The sequence below is a fragment of the Tympanuchus pallidicinctus genome, unplaced genomic scaffold (genome assembly GCF_026119805.1).
Source record: "Tympanuchus pallidicinctus isolate F22 unplaced genomic scaffold, pur_lepc_1.0 scaffold4, whole genome shotgun sequence".
Classification (NCBI taxonomy): Eukaryota; Metazoa; Chordata; class Aves; order Galliformes; family Phasianidae; genus Tympanuchus; species Tympanuchus pallidicinctus.
Window position 1 is genome coordinate 10,732,843 of NW_026294758.1, and position 23,251 is coordinate 10,756,093.

Genomic DNA, 23,251 nt, shown 5'->3' on the forward strand with positions numbered 1-23,251 from the left:
CATTCTGATATTGATTTTCGCCTGATATTAGTATGCCTTTAAAATGAAAATGAGTAAACATGAAGACAGACAAGAGACAAATTGTAGTGCACCTGAAAAATACTCAGGAAAAGAAAGAACTGGATAAAGAAGTTTCAAAGATTACATAACTGGCCATCAAGCAAAGGATCAACAACAAAACTAACTTAAAGCTTCCCTCTGCACTTTTGGAAATGACATAGTCTGAATTTTATCAAAACTTGTGTACGTGGTCAGAGCTATGAAAAGGTTTGAAATGAGGTGGAAAGAATTGCTGAAACTCAGAAGAATATCTGAGTTGAATATGCATCCACATGAAAAACACCTGCCTCTGAGTGCCCCGGGAGAGTGCTGCCTGCGTGATGAGGTTAAAGTCTAATCAGAACAGATGAGCTGAGTGGAGTCTGCCTCCTCTTCACCTCTCTGCCTCGTGCTGGATGTTTCCTGTTTTCTGTACTCTACAGTCTTACCTAACTGTCTCAAAGTCCAGCTTGTTCATCCCTATCTAATCAGCGGTATTGTTTATTAAGTGATTTGTTTTCCTCATTCACCTACGCTCCTAGCCCTCACTGCAGAGAACCTGTCCTTTAACCCCACTGAAAGACATCACCTATATTTCAAGTTCCACAGTACTCATCTGTGTTTGCAGGCACGTTGTATGTGGAGGGTGATGGGCAGGGCTGGTGCAGGACTTCATTCAGGCCAGGGGGACCTGTTTGCTCTTCTGTTTTTTGGCTTAATGCTGGGCTGCAACAAACATCATGGCTCAAAGTGAAATATAGGCAAGTGCACATCTAGGCTGTTATCAAAGCCCAAATGTTCACAGCCATTTCTATTCTGGGGACAGCAAATGGGGTTACAACTTCAAATCAGACTGCCAGTGGTGACATTTCTGGGCTGTGCAAAATAACTGTTATGGGTCTTCTGCTGGTGTTGTATAGGACAGGAAGATAAATGCAGTAATGGCACTGGTTTCTGTGCCTTTCTGCTGACGTTTTGCTTTTAAAAAGAAAGTTAAGTAAATAACTTGCTGCTAGACTGGAACACTTATCTGTTAATTACCACTTTATCTAAGCAGTGCAGTTGCAAAAAAGCACATTTAGGTGCTACATGCTAATGTTAGCATTAGGTTTGCAAAATACAGACTACAGCAGATGTCTGAAGTGGTCTCATTTGTTGAAAATACCATTGTAATTGTGTTTTCCATAGTGCAGGGAGAACACTGCACATTATGGCAGAAACTATAAAAGCAAATAGACACTGAAGAATTCATATTTGGCCAGAGAGTCACCAACAGTGCAAGACAATACAACATTATTTTTTTCATCAATACTTAATATCGGAAGTAGTTAGGCAGCTGGGAATGTGGCATTTATAGCTTTCCACACAGGATGAGGTCTTGGAAATGGACTGGTTTTGCTGTCTTTTTGCCTGTAGGTGCACAGATCAACTGGCCAGTCAGGAGAATTCTCTCAAAGCATGACCTGTCATGGCAGAAGGTAGTGTGGGGAAACTGACACACATGGAGAAGCACATTCAACAGACACGTAATGCTATACGCTTTATTGGCAGGTATACTGAGGATGATTGGGAACCATATGTTCGACCCTAACACCTGGTGAATTTGGATATAACATCTATAAAGCTGGTGTGGAGACCTTAAGAGTCCCTTTCTAAATCGGTACTACCTGAGGACTCAGTGGCAATTCATGCAGATGAAAAAAGTGATCAGAGAAGTATCTTCAGTCAAGTTTAGTAATGAAGGAGATGGATCTGACAGTCAGGAAAACTAACTAACTAATAGTGACACAAAGACAAAAGAGACAACAGTTTTGATACAAATGCAGTTTATTTATGTATTTATTTTTAAGAAAACTTGCTTGTAAATATCTTCAGGAAAAAAAAAAGAAGTCCTATATTTTAAACAGAAGCACCCTGTGTGCAGACAAATTGCTGTTGAAATAACCAGTCTGGCCATTTGCAGCTCATCACGACTGAGAAAGTCTTTAGCCTTCTCCCTTCAAATGCAGTATTTTCTCACTAAAATAGTGATACCTGTTTTGGTTAGAAAAACCTCTTGGGCTTCTAATAGAGTCCTATCAATTTATATTTTGTTTTTTGCAGGAATCATGCTTTTCTACTTATGTTGGATATGCTTTGGAAACAGAGGTAGTTTTTTGTTTAATTGAGTAATTTTCCCTGAATTGTGAGTTCTGCTGCCTGTCCCATGAAGCAGGAATCCTCCAGTGCAAGCAATAATTGCTGCATTGAAAAACAGTCCTGAACTACTGAGGATGAACCAACATCCAACAAAATCCATATTATTTCAAAAATGTTTGGTCTGATTTTTTGAATGTGAGTCAGAAGAACCTCAAGGCTGTGTTCAAGGAGATGTTTGATCTTACATAGCCTAAGATATGACAATTCAGCTGCACTTTCCTTATGCGGAAGAGAAATAAAAGAGTTCGATGTTTGAAAATGCACTTGTAGCCCAAACTGTGGAATAAAATCCTGCAGGAATTTGGAATTAACTGTAAACTGTAACCTTTTTTTTTTTTTTTTTTTTCCCTTCCAAAGATGAAGAAGTATGGTTCTCCAAATTGTCATTTCTTTTACAACATGTAGCACACACACACACAAAAAAAGGTCATTTTCAGAGTTCCAAAGCACAGAATATATGCTTGTCTGTGATGTCACAACATCATGATGGGCACTAAGTACCTGAATAACTCGGGAAAAGCTCCCAGCCGGCTCAGTGAAGGAACCACCTCCATTGTAAAGGTGAATAGGGCACTTAAGTGGCTTATCAGGAGCTCTTTCACTTGCAAGTTGAAGTTGTTGCCCCTCCAAATGCTGTTTGCTGTTTTCTCCTAGCCAAACTCCCTTGGCTGTTGCACTGTAAGTGGCTTTCCAGTTTTAGAGGGATGCCTGAAGTTCATGTTCTCAGTTTTCAGATATAAAGCCTAGTCAAATTACTGACTACTAGAACAACTGAGTAATACAGGGCAAAATAAAAGGAAAATAACATGGAGACAAACTGATACATAATTTCCCACATCAAAACATTTATTGACTCCATATAGTTAGTTGCATTCTTATCTAAAGTTTCTTAATTCCTTTTCCTTCTTTCATTTTTTCTTTCTCTATCCCACTTATTATAGAATTATAGAGCCATAGAATCATGAAGGTTGGAAAAGACCTCCAAGATTTATCAACCTGTCACCAATATTTCCCACTAAACCACATCCCTCAGTACAACATGTAAATATTTCTTGAACACCTCCAGAGACAGTGACTCGACCAACACTTTTGTCTGCCTGTTCCAGCACCTGATCACTCTTCTGGAGAAAAATTTTTTCCTAATATCCAAATTATAGCTTACAGTGAGATTTTCACTGCAAGCATGAGTGAACCCTCATGAAAATAACAGGATGGTTGTTCTGGATTTGTACAGTACAAAGCTGAAAAAAAAAGAGTGAAGAGAAAGCATACCACACTGAAACACTCAAAGCTGAAGAAACATAAGCAAACAAGTTGTACTTGCAGGTGCAGGCACTTAGTGGAATTAATAGAAAGTGACACTCACATCCTGCCATCTTACCTTGTTATCATAAAGCCCAAGAATAGGCTTGCCCACCTGTCACTTGTGGTTCTGTGTGACCATTTTGATATCTTTGGGGTTTTCGGCAGCTAAGAATGAACGCAAGAGTTCTGCCTGTGCAATCTTTTCTGTGTCCTCTGGCAGAAGAGGTGTTTGGCCTTTGGAATGATATGGAATCCACAAGCAAGCTTTATTCACATCTGATTTCCAAAGAAGATATCAAAGTGTCCTAGCTGATCTACTAAGCAAGCAAAGTTCATCTGTCTGAGCCTGCACTGACCCAAGCTGTGAAGCCATTTCTAATTGGCTAACCTATGTTGAGCACGTGTACCTTGTGTTCATTACCCACTATGGACACAACACAGCTGGAGGTCTGCAAATGATTCACCTCTCAAGATTTTTACGCCTTTTCCACCTACAGCCAAACTTGTTAAAAGCTGAAGGCTTAAATCACCTGCTAGAGAAAAGAAAAATTCAAAGTAGAGTTCTTTCTTTGGCAAGAATAAAGGAATAAACAACCTTCCGTAAACAAAACTCAATGAAAATGCTATTGGTTAATTGGTTAATTCTGAAGTTAGGAAGCTGGTTTCAAGTATTGCTCAAGCAAACTCCACCTAAATGTGAACTTGATTCAAAGCCCAGAGAAGTCCAAGAGGGCTTTTCTTCAGTTACGTTTTGGTGACAGTCTTGATGTTATATGGTATCTCTGTTATCCCCATGGTTTTATATTTAACTGTGCTCACAGCTAAGGTACAAAGTACATATCCCAAATGTCTGACAAACAGAACAGGTTAAGTTAATGGGTCAGCAGAGGAGTGGCACTTTGATGTGTTGCTTCTTTATATGACAGCTAGCTTAGTTTCTTATGGCCTCTTTGCCTGCTGCCAGGAGCAGTGAGTGGACCACTTCGACAGAGCTGTAAGTTACAGTTCCAAAATGAAATAAGGAACCCCACACTGTGGCTGCACCTGATGTAATCTTCCCTTTGCTTCTGTGCTGATTGGAAGTCAAGGTAAATTCCTGTTGAATGTCCAAGTCCAATCAGCAACTGATAAAAGCTCTTAACAACCTAGATCCTCTGCAAGTAGTTGTGATACCAACCAACATGGTAGTAATTATGTATTGTTTATAATTTCTGGAAATGCATCTATGAACTTGTGTATTTGTGATGTGGCTGTGAGCACCTGTGGCTGTTATTCTGCTTTCCTATTCCTATCTTCTGACCTGACCTTTAACAAAGCAGCAGAGACAAGTTTCCAATGACCTCTGCTCTGAGGAAAAGGACAGGAAAGGGTATAGGTACAGACAGGATCTGTAAGGAGAGATAGTAAGAAATAATTAAATTATTAGCAAAATTTGCAGAACCTACATGATTTTCCAGGGAAAGTTCTTATTACATCTATGCTGCTTTTGAAAGATGTGCTTAGAACCACAACTTTGAAAAAGTCAGACATCAGATCTTAGTGAGGATGAGCAAATAAGAGCCCTTTCTCCTTACTAGCTTAATTTAGACACATTCACTTTGTCCAGCATTGCTTCTTCCCTAGGCTGAGAATTCTGTAGTGAATGCAAAGGAGAGTAGGCAGTACAGCTGTTTGTAATGGTGTGAGATCTTTTCGTTGATCATGGTGAAAGAGAGTACTTGACCCAAATCCTAATCTGAAAGCCTCCACTTCCCACTCATATGGCATGATTGAATCATTAAGGTTGGCAAGACCATTGAGATCATCCAGTCCTAGCCATACATGCTGAACAGTGATTAGTTCAAAATACGGATTAGGGTCTGCATGTACATAAGCTTCATTTCTTGAGAAACTTGTTTTTCAAGTGTTGTTCTCTGTCCACTTAGAGGCAGGAGATATTTGGTGCGAGTGGCAGAGTGTTCAGCATTTGAGATTACGGTGTCAGCTCAGTGACAAGGTTTTCAGGACTTTGTGTCTAGAAAGGCATGAAGACATCACAGCAGTTTGGGGTTGTCGTTTAGCCGAAGGCTGGAATACATCCCCACATGCTGGACCAGGTTGGGTTCCACCACGTAGGCATTCTCCCCCTTCGCGCGCAGCAGTGAGTAGAGGGCAATGTCCTTAGCAAAACCCTGGCGACACTGCAACCCCTTCAAGTAACCTAAGACACGATGGGCAGAAGAAGAAGAGAACAGCATGGCAGGTGTGCAGCACTCTGTGGCCGGCACAACGTTATACAGCACAGGGGCCAGCCGGCGCAGCTCCAGCAGGTAGTGCCGTCCCACCAGCTCTGACAGTGCCATGCTATAGGCAGCAAAGAACAAGATGATGGGCCAATTCAGGCTCGGGCGCCCAGCTGCCCAGGAGTACACACAGTTCAGCACAGGCCCCAGAAACATTCCCAAACCCAGCCACTCGAGGATTCGCATGGGCTCAGGATTGACATACTGCTGAAGCCTCTCAGGATGGTAAAGTTTGAAGTAGAGTGCATCTCTGAGGTATGGTTTGGAGAATCGGGCTAAGAAGAGGTGCTGCAAGACAGAAAATATCTCTTCCTCTGGCACAGCATCATCTTCCACTACCAGGACATATTCTGGGTTATATGCCAAGAGCGACTGCTCAAGGCAGAAGACATAGTCCTGCTTCTCCTTCTCAAAGTGGTTCACTCTAGGGTCAGGGTCCCCCCCAGTTTTGTCACGACTGACCATAGGAAAGAAGCTGCTCAGCAGCTTGACATCCTGATGATGACTGGGGTCAGGCTCCACGTTACAGATGAGGACACGGTGGCTCTGGCAATTTGTCCCACATTGCTGGAGGAGGTGGTGGAAACGGGATGCCACCTGCAAGACATAGTGGAAATCATCCCGCCTCTGCACAGTGATAATGGTGACCAGCAGCAAGGGCCGAAAGGTTTCACTGTTGGAGGCCTTGGAGATATTTGGTATCTGCAGCTTCTCAAAATAATGGAGGGCAGCCTGACCCTCCTGCCGGTTCTGACTCAAGAACTCCTGGCTCATGGGATTCAGGTGCCAGCGCCGCAAATAAAAATAAGAGTAGAGGAGTCGGTGGCAAATCAAAGGAGCCAGCACACCAAATGTCACTACAGTCAGAGTGAGAAAGTGGATGAAAGGACTGGACCAGCGGCACCACCTCCCGTAGAGCTGCCAGGCATAGTGTAACATAGCTGCTGCAGAAGGGCACTCCTACCTCAGGGCACTCCTACCTTCCCTCCTTCACTTCCACTGCATCTTCTCTGGGTCTCAAGATATCATTGCACTGGTGGCTGCCAAAGTTTGTCCGCACCTGGAGAGGAAGAAGAATGAATGTTAATGAAACAGGAACTATCAGAATGGGAAGACCATGATTTGAGGAAACGGAAAGCTGAGAGTAAGCACCAACTGAGCCAAAAGAGAAGGCTGCTGAGGGGTCCACTGCAAAGGGGGCATCACTGTCACAGGACCATGAAGGAAGATGAGCAGAATGCTGTTAATGCCTTTTCAGCTGTCACGGAGTTGACCAGATCAATCTATGTCCATGACAGGGGCGACAGGCCTCTGCCCTCCCCCCCCACCCCAGTCCCACAAAAAATGGGAAGGAAGGAAGGGAGGAAAAGAGCAGCGGCAACAATCTATGGAGGAAAACTTATTTTACTATAATATTGGAATATAAGATAACACAATATATACAATTTAATTGAAATTGAGATTAATAAATCAGACAAGATGAGAAAGAGAGTTCCCGGAACTGAGTCAAACCTGAAAAGCTTGGAACGGCCAGGAAAGCACCTCCAGCACCCACTGCCAGGCAGCAAGAGAGCGCCCGCCCCACCCGGAAGGGCCAGATCCCGTGACTGCTGTAATGTACAGGGATAGGTACCTGGGACTGGGGCAGTGACACTTCAATGCCCTGTACACTACATGATGTTTTGATGTGGAATACTGAAACCCAAAATAAAAACAAACAAACAAGAAACATAGAACCATGACATCAGCACATAGAAGCTCTGGTTTGAGTTAGCTAAGATTTTACTGTGTTTGTTACTGTACTTGAAATGCAAAACAAACAAGCAATGTGAGTGCAGAAGTGTGGAGAAATAAATCTTTCTGTTAAAAGCACAGGAATTTCTGTTAATAGCAGAGATGCAGCTATTTGGCCACAGTGACATAATATTTGGGTTGTGAGCAAGAACCAAAGCCAGATCTCTGGTATTGTTGCCTAGCACATATTTGAAAGACAAACTTCTACCTCTGTGGAGTGACACATGCTTCCCTTCTGTTGCTTGTACACTTCCAAAAGCCTGCATGTGTTTATACTTTACACCAGAGAGTGTGAAGCGAGATAGCAAAAACACCAATTCACTTCACTAGAGGCACGTGTACACTAGGTGTAATGTGTCTCCCTGTCAGATATCTCTTTCTATCTAGACCCTGTGAAATACACAGCAGCAGTGGAATTAGCAAGATACAATTGAGCCATTTACTCACATTTATAATGTTAGAGGTTATGCCTTTAATTTTAATCTCAATCTCAGACATTTCTATATATTTATATACACGTATACACGTGCTCTAAGCAAGCACTCACCTTCACAGAAATGAGATTTTGCCATATCCAGCTTTCCTGTTCTACTTCTCTGGGCTGCTATGGACACCAATTCTTGTCGGTAGCTTTCACCAAACTAGAGCATGTAGGCTGTTTATGTATATTCTTTCATGGCAGCAATTTCCCTTTATAACCTACTGTTTGACTTTCCTTTCTACTTGCTATTCCCTGTCCTTGTGAACTGAGCTATTCATGTCCTCCATCTGACTGAATCAGTGGAGAATTTCTCCCATTTTTAACCTCCTGCCTTTGCTACGTTCTATCCAGAGAATGCTGTTCCCAGCCCTTTTTCCTCCTCTGCACTGTTGCTTAAAGTGTCCTGAGGAATGCTGTGTGGATAGGAAGCAGTGCCACAGTGTTTCATTGTGTCTCGGAAGAGCCACTTGGAAAAAATGACTCAGAGAAAACAGTGAGCAGGGTCTAAATCCAGGACTGTTTCAGAACTGTCTTCACCCCTCTATCACATATTTGCTACATTTACTATTATGGGAACTGCTTCCTATTTCCCTGTGGCATCTGATGACCTTGCATGAAGGGTCTTTTACTCAGATGAATGGAAAGTTTATGAGAGTTGCTCCAAATCTTTCTTAGAGAACAGATCCTTTATGCTGTGACAGCTCAAACAGTCTGGGATAGACCTGTGAACCAGTGCTATGCTATTCTAACGACTCACAAAAATACAAGATTTCAAAGATTTTGCGTAAACAGAGATAACAAATTGGCACACTGATGCATGAGAATTTGCACTGTGTTCCCATAGCTTTCTTTTATTATTTTTTTCCTTATTGCACAACCTTGTTTCACAGACACTATTGCATCAGTGACCTTGTAAAGGCTTTGAAGGTGATGGCTGCATTTCAGCCACCAGATCGAAGCCACTGAGGTTCACAGTATGAAGACCTGAAATTCATCAGATGTAAAGATCTCACCTTTGAACACACTCACTCATCCAAAACTCAGGGCTTTCCCTCTTCTCATTTTCTGCGAACCAGTCACAAACACAATGGGAACACATAAATGTGCAATCATTCTACAACTCCCAACTCACAGTGGTGTACTTATGAGCCTCTTTGTGAAGTGAGCAGGACTGTTGTTGCTGTGATTGAATCACGCTCCCACTGTGAAAGTGAGGAAAACAATGGGAAAATACAAGGAGCTGAGGAAGAGCTAGAAGGTAGATTAATCCCCAGGTAGTAAGAAACCAGCTTTTATCTGCAGCTAGCTATGATGGAGTTCTGAGCTGCAAGCATCGTGAGGCCACAGCAAGCTCTGCAAGTCCTGGGTTATCCATTCAAGAATTAATAACCTTCACCAAAGTGAAGATCGGTGAGCAGTGGGAACCACTTCTGCGGTACAGCACTGGAGAGGCCGACGCTAGGGCACAGCCTCACTGCAGGAATCACAGCCTCACTGCAGGAATCGCAGCCTCACTGCAGGAATCACAGCCTCACTGCAGGAATCAAGGAATCACAGCCTCCCGGCTCCCGCAGCCGCGGCAGTACCAGCCGGATTCCGGCTGCGGGCGTGTGCCATGGCTCCCCCTGCGGGGCTCCGCGCTCACAGCACCGTGCCGTCCCTGGCCCTTTGGGAGCTCAAAATTGAGCACACTGCAAATTGGCCAGCGTTTCTGGCTTAGCCTGGCTGCCGTGCTGAATGCTATCTCACTGCCAGAGGAAAAGGCTGCTTTTTCTGGGTACCAGAAGAACCACGGAGCCTAACAACGGCTGTATCAAGGGAGGTTCCATAGTCACTGTCTCTGGAGGCGTAACAGAAATGCGTGCATGTGGCTCTGAGGGACACAGCTCAGTGGGCATGGTGGAGGTGCACTGATGATTGTCATTGGTGATCTTAGGGGTCTTTTCCAGCCTAAACCATTATGAGAATTTTAGGAAAGGTGGGGGACATTTGCCACCTCTCCACTTTATGTCTGTTAGCACTGAGAACCAAGAGCTCTTGCTTTTACAGAGATAAAAATTGATCTCACAAGCAGAACTTGAGAGCAGAGCTTCTCACTGGGCTGTTTTCAAGGCATCAGGATTGTTCTGGCCTTACTGAAGCTACTCTGTTTTCAGAAGCTGTTGGTAATGTAGCAACAATTTGTTTTTCTCCCATCTTGGAGATTCTATTCTCTTCTGAGTATTTATTCACCATTTCTGACTGTGAAGTTTAAGGTGAAAAGAATGAATCAGAGTTGAATTTTATAGTATTTTAAAAGGCAATTGCATGAATCATGGATAATAACTACTTATCAGTCACCTCATAACTAGCAGTGGAGACCATTTCGACAGCAGCTCTATGCAGAACTGAGCAATTGCTTAGACATGCTTGGAAGCCGTGTGAGTACAATACAAAGCTTAGTCTTTTTTCTTTACTTAGATCTTGGTGCAGATTCCCTCTGGGAACACCTGGACCATATCCAAATCCACATCTCTGTCTTCATTAGCCTCTAATTAATTGGCTGAGTTGCACTGATTAGGATAAAGTTACCTCTGCATACATTGAGGAAAAGCAGAAAAATACATAACTTCCTTTCTGAGATGCAGAATACTGTCACCTGTGCTAGGGCTTTAAAGCTGATTTTCTGTCTGCTCCCAACTCCTCTGCAGAGAGGTGTTCTGAGGGCAAGTATTCCTGGAGCAAAGCCTCTCACGTGTCATCGCTGCCAGATTCTAGGAGGCTCCTGGACTGCTGACTCAAGAGAGGCATCTCCATCCTCCACTGCCTCGTTCATAATGAAGCACAGAGGCCATAAGGTCTTCACTGTGTGAAACAGAGATGGGCTCTTGGAGAAAGTCCTGGGAAGGCATGCTGTGACAGCAAAGAGCCTCCGTGGTGTCAGCAGATGTGTTCACACCAAACTGTAAGTTTGACTTTTTGTTCTTCCTGCATTAGCATCCCAAGTTTAAACCTGGAGCAGAAAAGCACCACTGCCCCCCAACTTGGCTTTGTACAGCCAAGCTGCAGCCTCAGGACCAGGTCTCTCCTCTGGAGGAGACAAGAGCTTTGTCCGGAAGGTGGTGGTGGTGGTAGTGCACCAGTCCTTCTGGAGCCTGAGGGAAGCTGATTCAAGCATTACAAAGTTGTCAAGAGACACAGAAATATCATTCTCTTTCATACATGCGTGCTGCCAGCTCACTGTTCTGTAGAGTGAGGTTTCCACCATGATGGGTACAGTTGGACCAGATGGCCAGCTTTTCTCATTTACATGGTACAACAATTCCTTGCCTGTTTTCTGACAATTTTGAGCAAGTGAGATGCCAGATAATGCTTCCACAATGTACTCAGGCTTACAATGAAAACAGCAGCATCATGTAGAAGGCAAGTGCTTGCACATCTGACCATTACATTTACATATAACAGTAGGAGTTAGGCTCCCTAGGAAAGAAAAATCATTCTGACATTCAGAATGTTAATGGAAGGAGCTCAGCGGTTATTCTTAGACTATACTTTATTAACAGGTGCAAATACATCTCCCACAGCTTCTGTTTCAAGCACTGCTTATGACAGCAGCCATTATTTTGTTTCTAGGCAAACCTGGAACCAGATAGTACCAATAGTTGGCCAGATTCACTCATGGCCAGTAGAGCACACAGTCAAATTCATAATGAAGCAGCCATTTGCTATGGTAGTCGCTAAAGGACCTGTTTGCTCTTGTTTCCTGTGACACCATGGATGTCAAATAAACCAGGCTGTTTTGTTACAGTTTCACTGAAAAAGCTCAGGGCTATGGCAAGGACCATGGTTGTCACTGATGCACAGCATTTCTCAGTTCTTCCAGGTTTGATGATCTATGTACCAAAGGCATAATATTGCTATGGTGTAACAGGTTGGTGATAGCTAGAACTGTAAGAGAGGTGGCTGGGGAAATAAAGAAGGTTTGGACATGGTGTCCTGGGGCAGTTAAATGTGGTAAGAGGCAGAAATCTAGGGAGCAGCAGGCTGTTTTCACCTGCCATTCCTCAACTTTTCCTGACAAAGGAGTTAGAATTTAAGCATTTCTAAAAGAATGACAATACACAGATATACAGAATCATACAATCATAGAATCATTAAAGTTGGAAAAGACCTCCAAGATCACCAAGTCCAACCACCAACCCATCACAACCATGCCCACTAACCTATATCCCTAGATGTCACATTGCCAGGGTTCTCAAACACCTCAGGGGACGGTGACTCCACCAGATTCCTGTACAGCCTGTTCAGAAAGCAGCAGTTTATAACCCTGTTAGGAAAACCCAGAAACTGTAGAATTCCATCTTGAATGCATTCCGATAGGTAAGCTTATTCTTCTCCTCAAGCTACAGTTAACAAATCATTCATGAATCCTTGGAAATCCAGGGACCACGGTTTGGAAGGTACTGAACTACCAAGCAAAGTATGGGGATGCTGCAAGACACTTTCTCCCCTCTCCTTGAATTAATGAAGTAAAAAGATACCACTATTAAAACAGGCTGTAAACTGAATGTATTTCAACTGCAGTTATTTCCTCATCTTCTCTTTACCTTCCATCTTCCTTTTCCACACAGAGTCAAAGGGTACCATTCACAGTCCCTGCTGGCTTTCAGCTGGCTGCTCCCTGCTGTGCAAAGCCACAGGAAAGTGATGTTTTCCTCCACTGCTATCAAGCAGTACTGTCAGTGTTAAGATCAAGTGGGAGTGAAAAGCAGCTTGGAGAAGAGAGTTCTATGAAATAATAGCTCCACACAGAGATTCAAGGCAAGCAGCTTTGCGAATAGCTGTCTTTTAGAAGATGACAGTGAAGGTTGATGTGACTTTTTTCATTGTTTATGCAATCCGTACCTTTCTTAATCTACTTTTTTAATCTTTTTTCTTTTTTTCTGTGCCTGAAGTAAATACACAGACACAAATGTAACAGAGTTTGATAATGCTTTGTATAAAAATGGGTGCATAAATTCACAGCAATCTACTTGAAGCCCTCCAAAATCTGAGCAGCAGATTTTTATTTGCATTCACTTCTGCTTTATTATCAAGTTTGCATCCCTATTTAGTAAAAAGAAGTGGTATTAGACAAAGGTGCTGCTAACAATGGCATCAGCTATTGCCCTTTGCTGTCTGCTCTCAGAAGCTCAAAGTCAAGTACTCTGCCTCACTGGAGGTGCTGCAGATCATTTGTATTTTACAGCTTTGTGTCACGATGCTCTGCTAAAATAAGAGCTGACTGCAAGATACTGAAACAAACACAGCAAGAGACAACTTCCACTGTAATGGATCCTCAGCCTACGAACATAAAAGGTAGGAAGGAGGCCATTTTTCCCAGATCTGTCTGGTTTGGACGTCATGATGGCATGTTATGGTTTAATCGTACTGGCAACTCACACAGGTAAGTAATCCGAGGTAGATACTGGAAAAGCAGCTGCTAAATGAGGCATACTTTGGTCAGCACCCTGAGAACACGGGATCTGCAGGGCAAGGGATGTAGCAGGGTAAAGGGAATGGGTGTGGTGTGGGCTGCTCAGCTTAGAGAGTGGTGCAGCCTTGCTGCTGCTCACTAAGAATGCAAAGAGTAGAGCACAGCAATAGGGAAACAGGACATGGCTTTTGCGAGCAAAGGCCTTGGCTGTTAAAGCTGCAGGTTTCCTGTGAGGAATGTTGGAGTACTGTTACACTTCTATGTAACAATAAAACAACAGAACTGTACCACGTGGCAGCTGCAACACTCTGATTCTGACCACAGCAGAACTGCTTGGCTATAAGCAGCACTTCTTTTGGGGTACTACCTGTTGGGGTCAATGATGCAGCTGTACCATGAGGGATTTGGAGGCTTCCTCCTTCTCTCCCACATCTGAAAAGAGCAGTGAGAGTGAGTTCTGGTTCTGGATGACACTGCGGAACCCCAGGGGAAAAAAAACATGGGATAAATGCAGTAGCTGAGAAACAGTCTGGGATATGGTTAGTATTGAAAGCAGCAGATTTCACACGTGCAGCTTTGCCAGTCTTTGTGCCCTTGCCTACGCCTGCTTAACCTGCTGTGTCCTTATGGCAGCCCATCAGTGCATACATAGAGGTTTTCTCAGCAGCAGAGTGAATGCAAGAAGCCAGAAGAGAGCCTGTCTCTCGTTACGTTGAGCAGCACCACCAGCCGGGCTGCAGCTTCTTCCCCAGACTCATGCTGGTGACTTCAGCTCCTGCACTGCTGAGGTTCCCCCCGCCCTTCGGGAGCGCCCCGGGGTAGCGGCTCTGCCCCCTCGGGGCGGACCGGACAGGACCTCTCCCTGCGCCGAGCCCCCGCCGCTCTCAGGCTGAGGGCGGCACCGATCGCAGGAAGAAAGGAAGGAAGCTGCTTCCTTTTTTCAGGTTCCCGTTTTCCCCCGTTACCGTTCTCATTCACCATGGGAAGCATCATCTCAAGGCCCGGCCGCGCCCCGTCCCCCCCGCCGTGCGCTCCCCAGGGCAGCGCTGTCCCTTCTGTCCGGCCCCGCTCCGCTCCGTTCGCTGCTCCCTTCGCTCCCCAAAATCTCTCTTTTCTTTCCCCTCCCTCTCCGCTCCCTCCATTCCGGGCCGTGAAGGTGAGATTAAATGATCCGAAGGAGTGCAAGGAGCGGGCGGGAGTAGAAAACGAGAGGGGAGGCGGAGAGCGGACGGAGATCCCCCAGCGGTGCCCGAGGAGCAGCGAAGCGTTACCCCGCCCGGTGCCGAAGCTGTGCAGTCCTTGGCCAGGTTCTGGGCGCTACCCGGGTGCCTATGCTGGGCTGCGCAGCGCCGTTCCTCTCCCCGCTGTCGAAGCCTCGCTGCCCGCCCTGCGCGGGGTCCGCCCCGCGCAGCCCGGCGGGGGCCGCAGTGCGTGGGGGCAGCGGCCGCCCCAGCGCAGCGCAGGAGTGCCTCGCCCCGCGCCGCTCCGCTGTGCCCCTTGAGCTCCCCTGCTGCCCACGCACCTTCCCGCAGTGCCGCCTTAAGCCTTCCTTCTGCCGATTACTCCTCACCGCGGCTAGCTGAGGTGTGCCATTGAGAAAGTTGCCTTTTGCACAGACTCACAGACTCCATCACTTTGTGCCTACATCTGCAGGGGAAAAAAAAAAAAAAAAAAAAAAAAAAAAAAAAAAAAAGGCAAAAAATAAAAAAGCGCATCTATTTGGACTGAATGATGGCAGGCTGTGGCCTCTCTTACTGCTTGAACAAATGCGAAATGAAAATACTAAAATGAAATTGCACTATCAGCACAACACTATGTCCTGTTAGGCACAGGCAGAACTTTGCCAAAGCTGGATGCTATGGGCAGAAAGCTCCAGCACGTGTGGCGCTGGTGAGCTGACACGTTGAGCGCTGCGTTCAGTTCTGGGCGCCTCGCTACATGGAAACTCTGGAGTGCATTCAGAGGGCAGTGGAACTGCGAGGGGTCTGGGACGCAAGCGTGATGGGGAGCGGCTGAGGAAACTGGGGTTGTGTGGTCTGGGGGGCTCCGGGGAGATTTAATTGTCCTCTACACCTCCTTGAAAGGAGGTGGTGAGGAGGGGGTTGACCTCTGCTCCTGGGTAGCAGTGGCTCATGTTGCACCGGTGGAGGGTCAGTTTGAATATTAGGAAAAATTTCTTCTTTGGAAGAGTAGTCCGGCACTGGAACAGGCTGCCCAGGGAGGTGGTGGAGTCAGCAAGGAGAGTCCCAGGAGCTGTTCAAGAACTGTAGAGGTGTGGCACTGAGAGGCACAGTTAGTGAGCATGGTGAGGGTCAGCTAATGGTTAGAATAGATGATCCTAAGGGTCTTTTCCAACCTTAATGATTCTATGGCTTTATGTTTTGTTATAATTTTAACTTTACAACTTACACTGGTAAGTTTTCCTCCGGTAAACATTGTGAAGAAAGTTAGCCTTTGGGCTCTCACTTCATGTCACTGGCAGACAATTTGGATGAAGGGGCAAAAAGCCAGAGGTACGGCGATGCTCACAGAAGAAAGCATAGTTTGTTTCTTTGTTTGCTTGTTTTTCAAGTGATTAGTTTCCCAGAATCCTTTATTTTCCGCTGTCTCTCACTTTTCCTGCCAATTTTGAATGACAGTGATTCATACTCCACCTTCCTCTTACATGTCCTCAGACCTCCAAGAGCATCTACTGATGCTCTTGAAACATGATAGATCCTAGCTCAAAACAGAGGAAGAGGGGTAGAAAAGAGATTATATGTTCATAAGAGGTCTGTTAGTGTCCTTTCCCCTCGATTAGAATTGCAAAATTTGTGAGAAACACAAAATATTTTTGCTCCCTCCTATGACAGTATGTGTGTGGGAGAGCTGTTGAGTGACATCAGTCAAAACACACATTGTAGTGCACCCAGTGTTAATTCAGATGGGGTTTCAGATGCCAGAACAGTTTGGTAGCAGTAAGTTAATAAGAATGGGACACAAGGCCTTCTCTGTGGGATGGAAGTTTGGGTAATTGTATTTTTGTATAAAGCCTTTCTTTATACTCTGCTGCTAGTTGACACAGCTGATTGCTTCTCATCGAGTGCTTGACAGTCACTCTTCAACACTTACTCCTATGAAACAACTCCTATTACACTTTGAAGATGAAGGGAGAAAAGTCACAGGTAATTCTAGGGCAGCAGCACATCTGCCATCCCTGAGTGCTTGTTGCCATCACAGCGCTCTGTTCCCTGCTGTGTGTTGGCATGAGAGGCTGATCTGGCTGAAAAATAAACCTTTTCTTATGATGGATTATTTCTTATCCGGATCACTTTCAGCTCACCCCACCAAATGATTATGTCAGCCTTGCAGGGCAGGCAGGGCTTGCAGAGCAGAAATGAATGTTTGGGAACATGACAGAGCATGCAGTAATTTATATGCAACCTGAGATGCCCTTCTGAAGTTATTCATCTTTATTCATAATGGCAGGACAATCCTTTGAAGTTATAACCAGGAAAAGAAAACAAAACAGAACATGTGGTGAGAACTGGGTCCAAGCAGGGGAAGTTCAGAGCAGTCACGGAGGTAAGAGAATTTTCTGTTAAAATAATCTTTTCTATGCCATGCAACTGGCCACTCACAGCATCAAACATTTTTTGCAAGTGGAAGTAGTTATTTTTTGTAGTTTGCTTGAGATCAGGTACAGCTCTTGCTTTTTATGAAACATTCTTGTTAGCAACTGGATAAGCTAACAGGGTGGTGTCCACATGCTTGCACAATGTGCTCAGCACGCCCAGCAAACAGCAGAGCAGAAATTCCTGGTCGTAGAGGCAGCTGAACTGAGGACCCTGTTCTCTGATGAATCTGTGTCATTTGTGTCTGGGCATCTCTTTCAAAAACACCTATAGTACGTGTCTCATCTTCCCTGTGGCCCCACTCCTGGGTTGTGGGTCTCTGCTCTGCACAAGACAGCATGAAGTCTAAAGCAGCAGCACACTTACATGTGAAACTGACCTCTTTCAACCAGATGCAATGAAACTTAACAAACATTCAAAATGTATTAGGGTCACACAGGTAGCTGTGAAAGGCCAGGAAAAGACAGGCAGACAGAAAGAAAGGAAGAAAGACTTTGTAACCCTAATGTCCTCGGGATAAAATCCAAAGAAATTGCATTCCAGCCAGAGGAATGAACAGTATGTTTAACATAACATGTTGTGCCAGTACGTGTATAACCTGGTTGGCTGCACAAGGGGTGAAGTTCTGTGGTGCAGTGAGTACATTACACATTTACATTTAGCTAACAGGTGACAATAATTACCTGGTTATTCCTGTATCTCCTGACTAGGTATCTTATCTGCTATTCAACAGCTAAATTTTTAAAAGTTATTTTTTTTCTCCTTAAAAAAAAAATCCACAAGGTAAATCAAGTAGTAGTTCCTGCTCATAGTCTGCTTTGTAAGAAGCAGCAGACATTTCTTTTTGCAGTTTTTAATAGAAATTTGATGAATACTGATGAAAACTGAATAATGTACACTGGCTTTCTCTGGCTTTCTTTTAGAGTTAGTGTTGATCTCTGGGGAAACAGAAACTTTTCACAGTCCACCATAGCCTATTGTACACCAGAAACTGTGAGCTTATATGTGAGAGCTTTTGTGTTTGATTTTGGACAATAGTGGTGAGATTAAATGTAGCTGCAAAGCAGACAAATTAGCTGCCTCAGCTATCCAGGGCACACCAACATTCTCTGAAAAGCCTGGAATCTTTTGATCTTTTGAATGTAAGGGTAAAGCTTTCAAAACAAGGGTGATGAGGCTCTGGCACAGGTTGTCCAGAAAGGTGGTGGATGCCGCATCCCTGAAGATACTCAAGGCCAGGCTAGACAGGGCTCTGAGCACCTGATGGAGCTGTAGCTGTCTCTACTCATTGCAGGGGAGTTGGACTAGATGGCTTCTGAGGGCCCCTTCCATCTCAAATGATTGTATGATTCTTTTCACTGGAGTCTGTACATTCAGTTATCCATTAAGGACTAAGTATTTTTCATACACGTCCCAGGCCTGAGATCTGCTGTACATAATTGCATTTCAGTCTTATTTCTATAACTAATTCATCTTGCATATGAATTTACTGTTTACTGTTATTTACTGTTTTTACTGCTAATTACTGTTTCTTCTACCTACACTCTACATTTCTGAAGATGACAGGAACACAATTATTGCTAACTGCAATCCCAGCTCTTTTCAGAGACTATTGCATGTCACACACACACAGCTTTTCTGTGCTTTCTTTGCTTCGCTGATCAAATCATCAATTGGGGCTCTTTACAGCAAAATACTGATGGGAGGCAACACCACAAGGTGTTAAATGATGACAAGATTTCAGGACTACAAGCATGATCGCTTGTAGAGAAATGGACGTATCTTATCAGCTTAATTGTAATGCTCTATGGCCCAATAACACGGCTGCCAAGCTCCAGCATTTTGAGTCCTGCAGTCCACAAGACACAAAGTTGTCAGTTAAGAAATAGAATCACGTGGCTCTCCAACTGCTGTTGGAATACATGGGCTTTCAGTTAATTGCTGTGTTTTGTAACATAGAACAGTCTGAAACTGAACATTTTGCAATGCTAAAATGGGGTAAATTGACAAGACACAAGATTTCCAAACAGACAATTTCTAAACAAGAACTATTCCCCTGGACTGCTGGAAAGACTTTAATTTCTTCTTGCAAAAGGGAATCAAAGTTATTTTGCATGGTTGCTGGGCACACAAAAATTCTATGCCTATGTGAGAAGTATGGAACACAGATAATTGTTGTTGTTCTATTCAATGGCAAATTTCCAGGTGTGCACTTCTGGAACTAGAGTTCTGCTGCTGGGGTGAAATAATCTGAGTAACACTGGAGTGTGGTTTTAACCATACAAAGACTGTCAGGAAAACTGTATCAAATGATGGCTATTTTTACACTGCATTAAATCTCTGACAAAGAGCATCATTTGAAATTGAAGTAGTTTTAATTCAGTTTAGATGAATGGTTTTATGGAAGTAAAATAAATAAAATTTAAGCTTTTTTTCCCTCTAAATGATAGCATCTCTGTAGGATGTAACAAAGACTAAATGGTTCACCTTTGTACATATTTTTAATTAATACACATAAATTTTCTTGAATGTTCAGACAAGTCTTAGAAACCCAGCTAGAGGTACAAGCCTTACTTGAACTGTGATTGAAAAGTCCATGAATGAGACATGAGTGTCTCTCTGAGGTCTAGAATTATACCTGCTATATTAACCAGAACTCAGCATGAAGCTGAGTGTTTTTTCTAGAACTTATTTTGTAAATTTCTCTGCTGATAGGAATGAGTATTTGCAGACACATCCTATTTTCCCAATTTTACAGGACAACATGTAGAACTCCCCAAGATCCAACAAATTTTTTAATATCAGCTCTTAAAAATATAAGCACATTTGTTAGTACTGGTAGTAAACAGATGTTTAAGTTGGGGAAATGGCTCATAACAGTTTCCAAAATCTTATGTGCACAGGATTTCTCCATATACAGACTGCAAATTACGGAGTTAAGCTGATTAGAAACAAAAACAGAAAGAAAACACTCAAGCTCCTGCTCCATTTGCTGGGCTTTTTCATCTCTCTCTATCATTGCTGCAACTAGGCAGTGAGATAACGAGGCAATTGTGTGTGTACCCTCACCAATTTTGTGGGGACATCAAGCTGTGCAGTGTAGCTGACACATCCAAAGGACAGGATGCTCAGAGATATTCAGAGAGACCTAAACAGGCTGAGCAGTGGGTCCTAGAGAATCTCATAAGATTCAGTAAATCCAATGGCAAGGTCTTGCATCTGGGTTGTGGCTACCCCCACTATCAGCACAAGCTGGGGAACAAAAGGATTAAGCAAGCCCTGGTGAAAAGGACTTGGAATACTGGTGGATGGTAAGGAGAATGTGACCATAAATGTGCCCTTGCAGCCCAGAAACCAGCTGTATGCAGAGAGCTGGTTGATGTCTCACCCCTGGAGGCATTCAAGGCCAGACTGGACCAGGCCTTGAGCACCCCGATGGAGTTGAATGTGTCCCTGTTCATTGCAGGGGAGTTGGACTAGGTGGCCTTTAAGGGTTCCTTCCAATTCAAACAATTATATGAGCAGGTACTAGTCCCTGTTGAGTGCCCACTTTGCCTTACTTACTGATGCCTTCCATTTCTTCTTTCTTCGGAATGCCTGCCAGGATGTTTTGGGTCAAGAGAGCAAGCATGTGCACTTCTCTTCTGTGTGGTCTTCCCTTTTAATTGGCCAGTTCTAGCAATTATCCTCCTGTAGCTCTAGGGTTGTCTGGTACTTCAGGCACTGCTGGTGTGAGCAAAAATTTGGGTTACTGTAGGATATCACATTTGTTACTTACTGAACTGTGTAGAAGTTACTGCTATTGTGTAGAAGTTGTCATATACATTGCTAATGCCTGAAATATGCATAAAGTGCCATTCTTATGGGTTACTAAACAGGAGAAAAAATTATGTAAGACATGTTTCATAAAACTCATTATTTCATAAAATACAGCCACCTAATGACCTCCTGTATTCATACTCGTATTCTCTACTTAGCTTACAGTATCAAGTGTTTCTCTGCAGGAGCGAGACAATTAGGGATGTAAAATGCCTACAAGGCAAAAATAAGTAAGGGTTTCTGTACAGTGTGTAATTACATTTCTGCCCGAATCAGTTTGAGTCAGATGACAATGGAATTTTATTCCTTAATCAAGTAAAATATAATTTGTATCTCCCTTCCTAGATGTATCATAAGTATTGTAGTTCTAGAGCTGTACATTGTAGGATAACTTCCTGAGAGAACATGACCCAGTGTAGCAGGCTGTGAGCAGGTGCAACCACAGGACACACTAAGAGTTGTTTCATATAGGCTCTTCAGTGGTAACTGTCTCTGGGTAAGTAACTTCAGTGCTTCCTGTTTGCAACCTAGCAAATGAAATGCTAATCTGTGCTGACAATAAAAGAGATTTTTTTTTTCCTCTCAAATAATAATTTATAGCAAGGGCTTTGCTCATTTAATTTAGGCCCCAGGTTAGCTCTCTTAGGTCAATTAATCAGCTGTGCCTGCATACTGCTCTGCTTTACTGTTTTACAGTGGTTGCCTGAAGATGATTTTTTCCACCTTATTACCTTAAGCTAGCTGCATCTTAGTGAAGTCCTGAAGTCCTTTTTCTGGCCTATTTCCTGGTGTTTGCAACTTGCAATCCCCTTCTCCATCTGTCACTGGATGATGGCATCAGGGACTATCTGGCTGAAGCTTTCCTGTTCTGTCTTAGGGATAAATCTGTCTTCTCCTGTTCCCTCAATAGATTCCAGGGCATAGAAGCTCTAGGGCAAAGCCTTCTGTTAGCCATTGTCTAAGACAGTTTCTCTAACAGGTTTTATCAAGATCAGCAATCATACTGCCTTCCATATGGCCTTTTTGTCCCAGAAGCAGCACAGTTCTGCTGGATGAAAGATCTTACAGTTAGAGACCTGGGTGTGCCACACTTCCACATTTCACCACCTAGCTGTATAGTGCCTGCCCAGATGTACCTAGATGATGACTGACTAGTTCATAACACTCTGCCTCTGTATCTTGGCAGAAAGAAGAATTTCAAGCCAATATGTAAGACTTTCATAACAAATTTTGGCATATGTTACTGCTTTTGCAACTTGAGGGAGAGCCAATATTGAGACTTCGTAGGTCCTTCTGACTTGTAATAGAGATTAACTGCCAACAGGGTTGGGGACCCTCAGCACAACTATGGTTGCAGGACTGCAGCTCATGCTTACACATGGGAGAATATACACATACACATGGAGAATAAGCCACTCTGAGAGCCGTTTTGTGGTCACAGTCCCAGAGTACAGTTAACACCTGGAATTGTCCTCTGTAGGCTATTCCTTGGATAGGTATATTTTTTTCATTTAATCTCTGGATATCTGATGTATTTCCTCATATTAGCCTTCTCTCTTCACATACAAAAGCAAGTGCACACACTTTCCAAGAAGATATCTGCCCTAGACATTAAAATTCTTAAGAAGCTGTAGTTTTGAATGAAGTACGTGCTCAATTTTCTTTCAGAAATTGCAAAGGAAAGACTGTTGCTGAACTGCTTGTTTCATGAAGAAGCAGTTCTACTTCTGACATTGCTAACAGACTGTAGAAGTTGATGCATTTCTGCAGTACATTCTCTTACAACTGCAGTACAGTTCCTCTTAAAATGTACAACTTTCATAGTTTCTTTATAGAACTTTCTCATGTATTAAATGCCTCTTTTCTCTCCCTAGCACACATACTTAAGCTTGCATTACAGAATCATAGAGTCATTTGAGTTGGCAGTACCTGTAAGGGTCATCTAGTCCCACTTCCCTGCAGTGAATAGGGACATTGCATCTAGATAAGGATGGTCAAAGCCTACAAGCTGCATTCTCATCCATAGTTGCTGTCCTGTACTGCCTACTGCCTGCCCCTAACTGTTTACAAGGAGTTAGGCAGTAAACATCACAAAGGAAAATAGTGCATTTCTTCTGAAGGAGATGAGCAAGTGTTTTTAGCTGCCCAGAGGAAAGAATGTGTATCTAAAACATGGTAATTGATGACGGAAATGGTTTTCTCTTTTCCTACAAAGAAAACACCAAGGTGTATAGAGGTGAGAAACAAAGTGAAATATAAGTTT

General features: G+C 43.6%; 1 protein-coding gene and 1 long non-coding RNA gene across 7 annotated transcripts in view; one reads left to right on the plus strand and one right to left on the minus strand.

Annotated features, from left to right (window-relative positions):
• The window catches only part of LOC128089332 (uncharacterized), a 27,911-nt gene extending 13,347 nt beyond the window's left edge, over positions 1-14,564 (plus strand). Inside the window, exons 6-7 of the long non-coding RNA XR_008210483.1 lie at positions 1,456-4,631; positions 13,328-14,564. This is a non-coding gene — a long non-coding RNA (uncharacterized LOC128089332). The remainder of the gene's footprint in view (positions 1-1,455; positions 4,632-13,327) is intronic.
• PGAP4 (post-GPI attachment to proteins GalNAc transferase 4) lies at positions 1,849-15,388 on the minus strand. Of its 6 annotated transcripts, none has more exons than XM_052700613.1 (2): positions 15,078-15,388; positions 1,849-6,885 (listed from the first exon to the last, which is right to left on the minus strand). In XM_052700613.1, the coding sequence occupies exon 2, from the start codon at positions 6,762-6,764 to the stop codon at positions 5,577-5,579; it is 1,188 nt and encodes a 395-aa protein (XP_052556573.1). In that variant the 5' UTR covers positions 6,765-6,885; positions 15,078-15,388; the 3' UTR covers positions 1,849-5,576. The 6 variants fall into 6 exon arrangements, with proteins under 6 accessions (XP_052556573.1, XP_052556571.1, XP_052556572.1 ...); XM_052700611.1 differs by lacking the exon at positions 15,078-15,388 and adding an exon at positions 14,827-14,917; XM_052700612.1 differs by lacking the exon at positions 15,078-15,388 and adding an exon at positions 14,521-14,595.
• Between the last annotated feature and the right edge of the window lie 7,863 nt (positions 15,389-23,251).

Excerpts from the sequence above, each read along its gene's own strand:
- PGAP4 (XM_052700613.1), bottom strand. The coding sequence starts at position 6,764 with ATGTTACACTATGCCTGGCAGCTCTACGGGAGGTGGTGCCGCTGGTCC.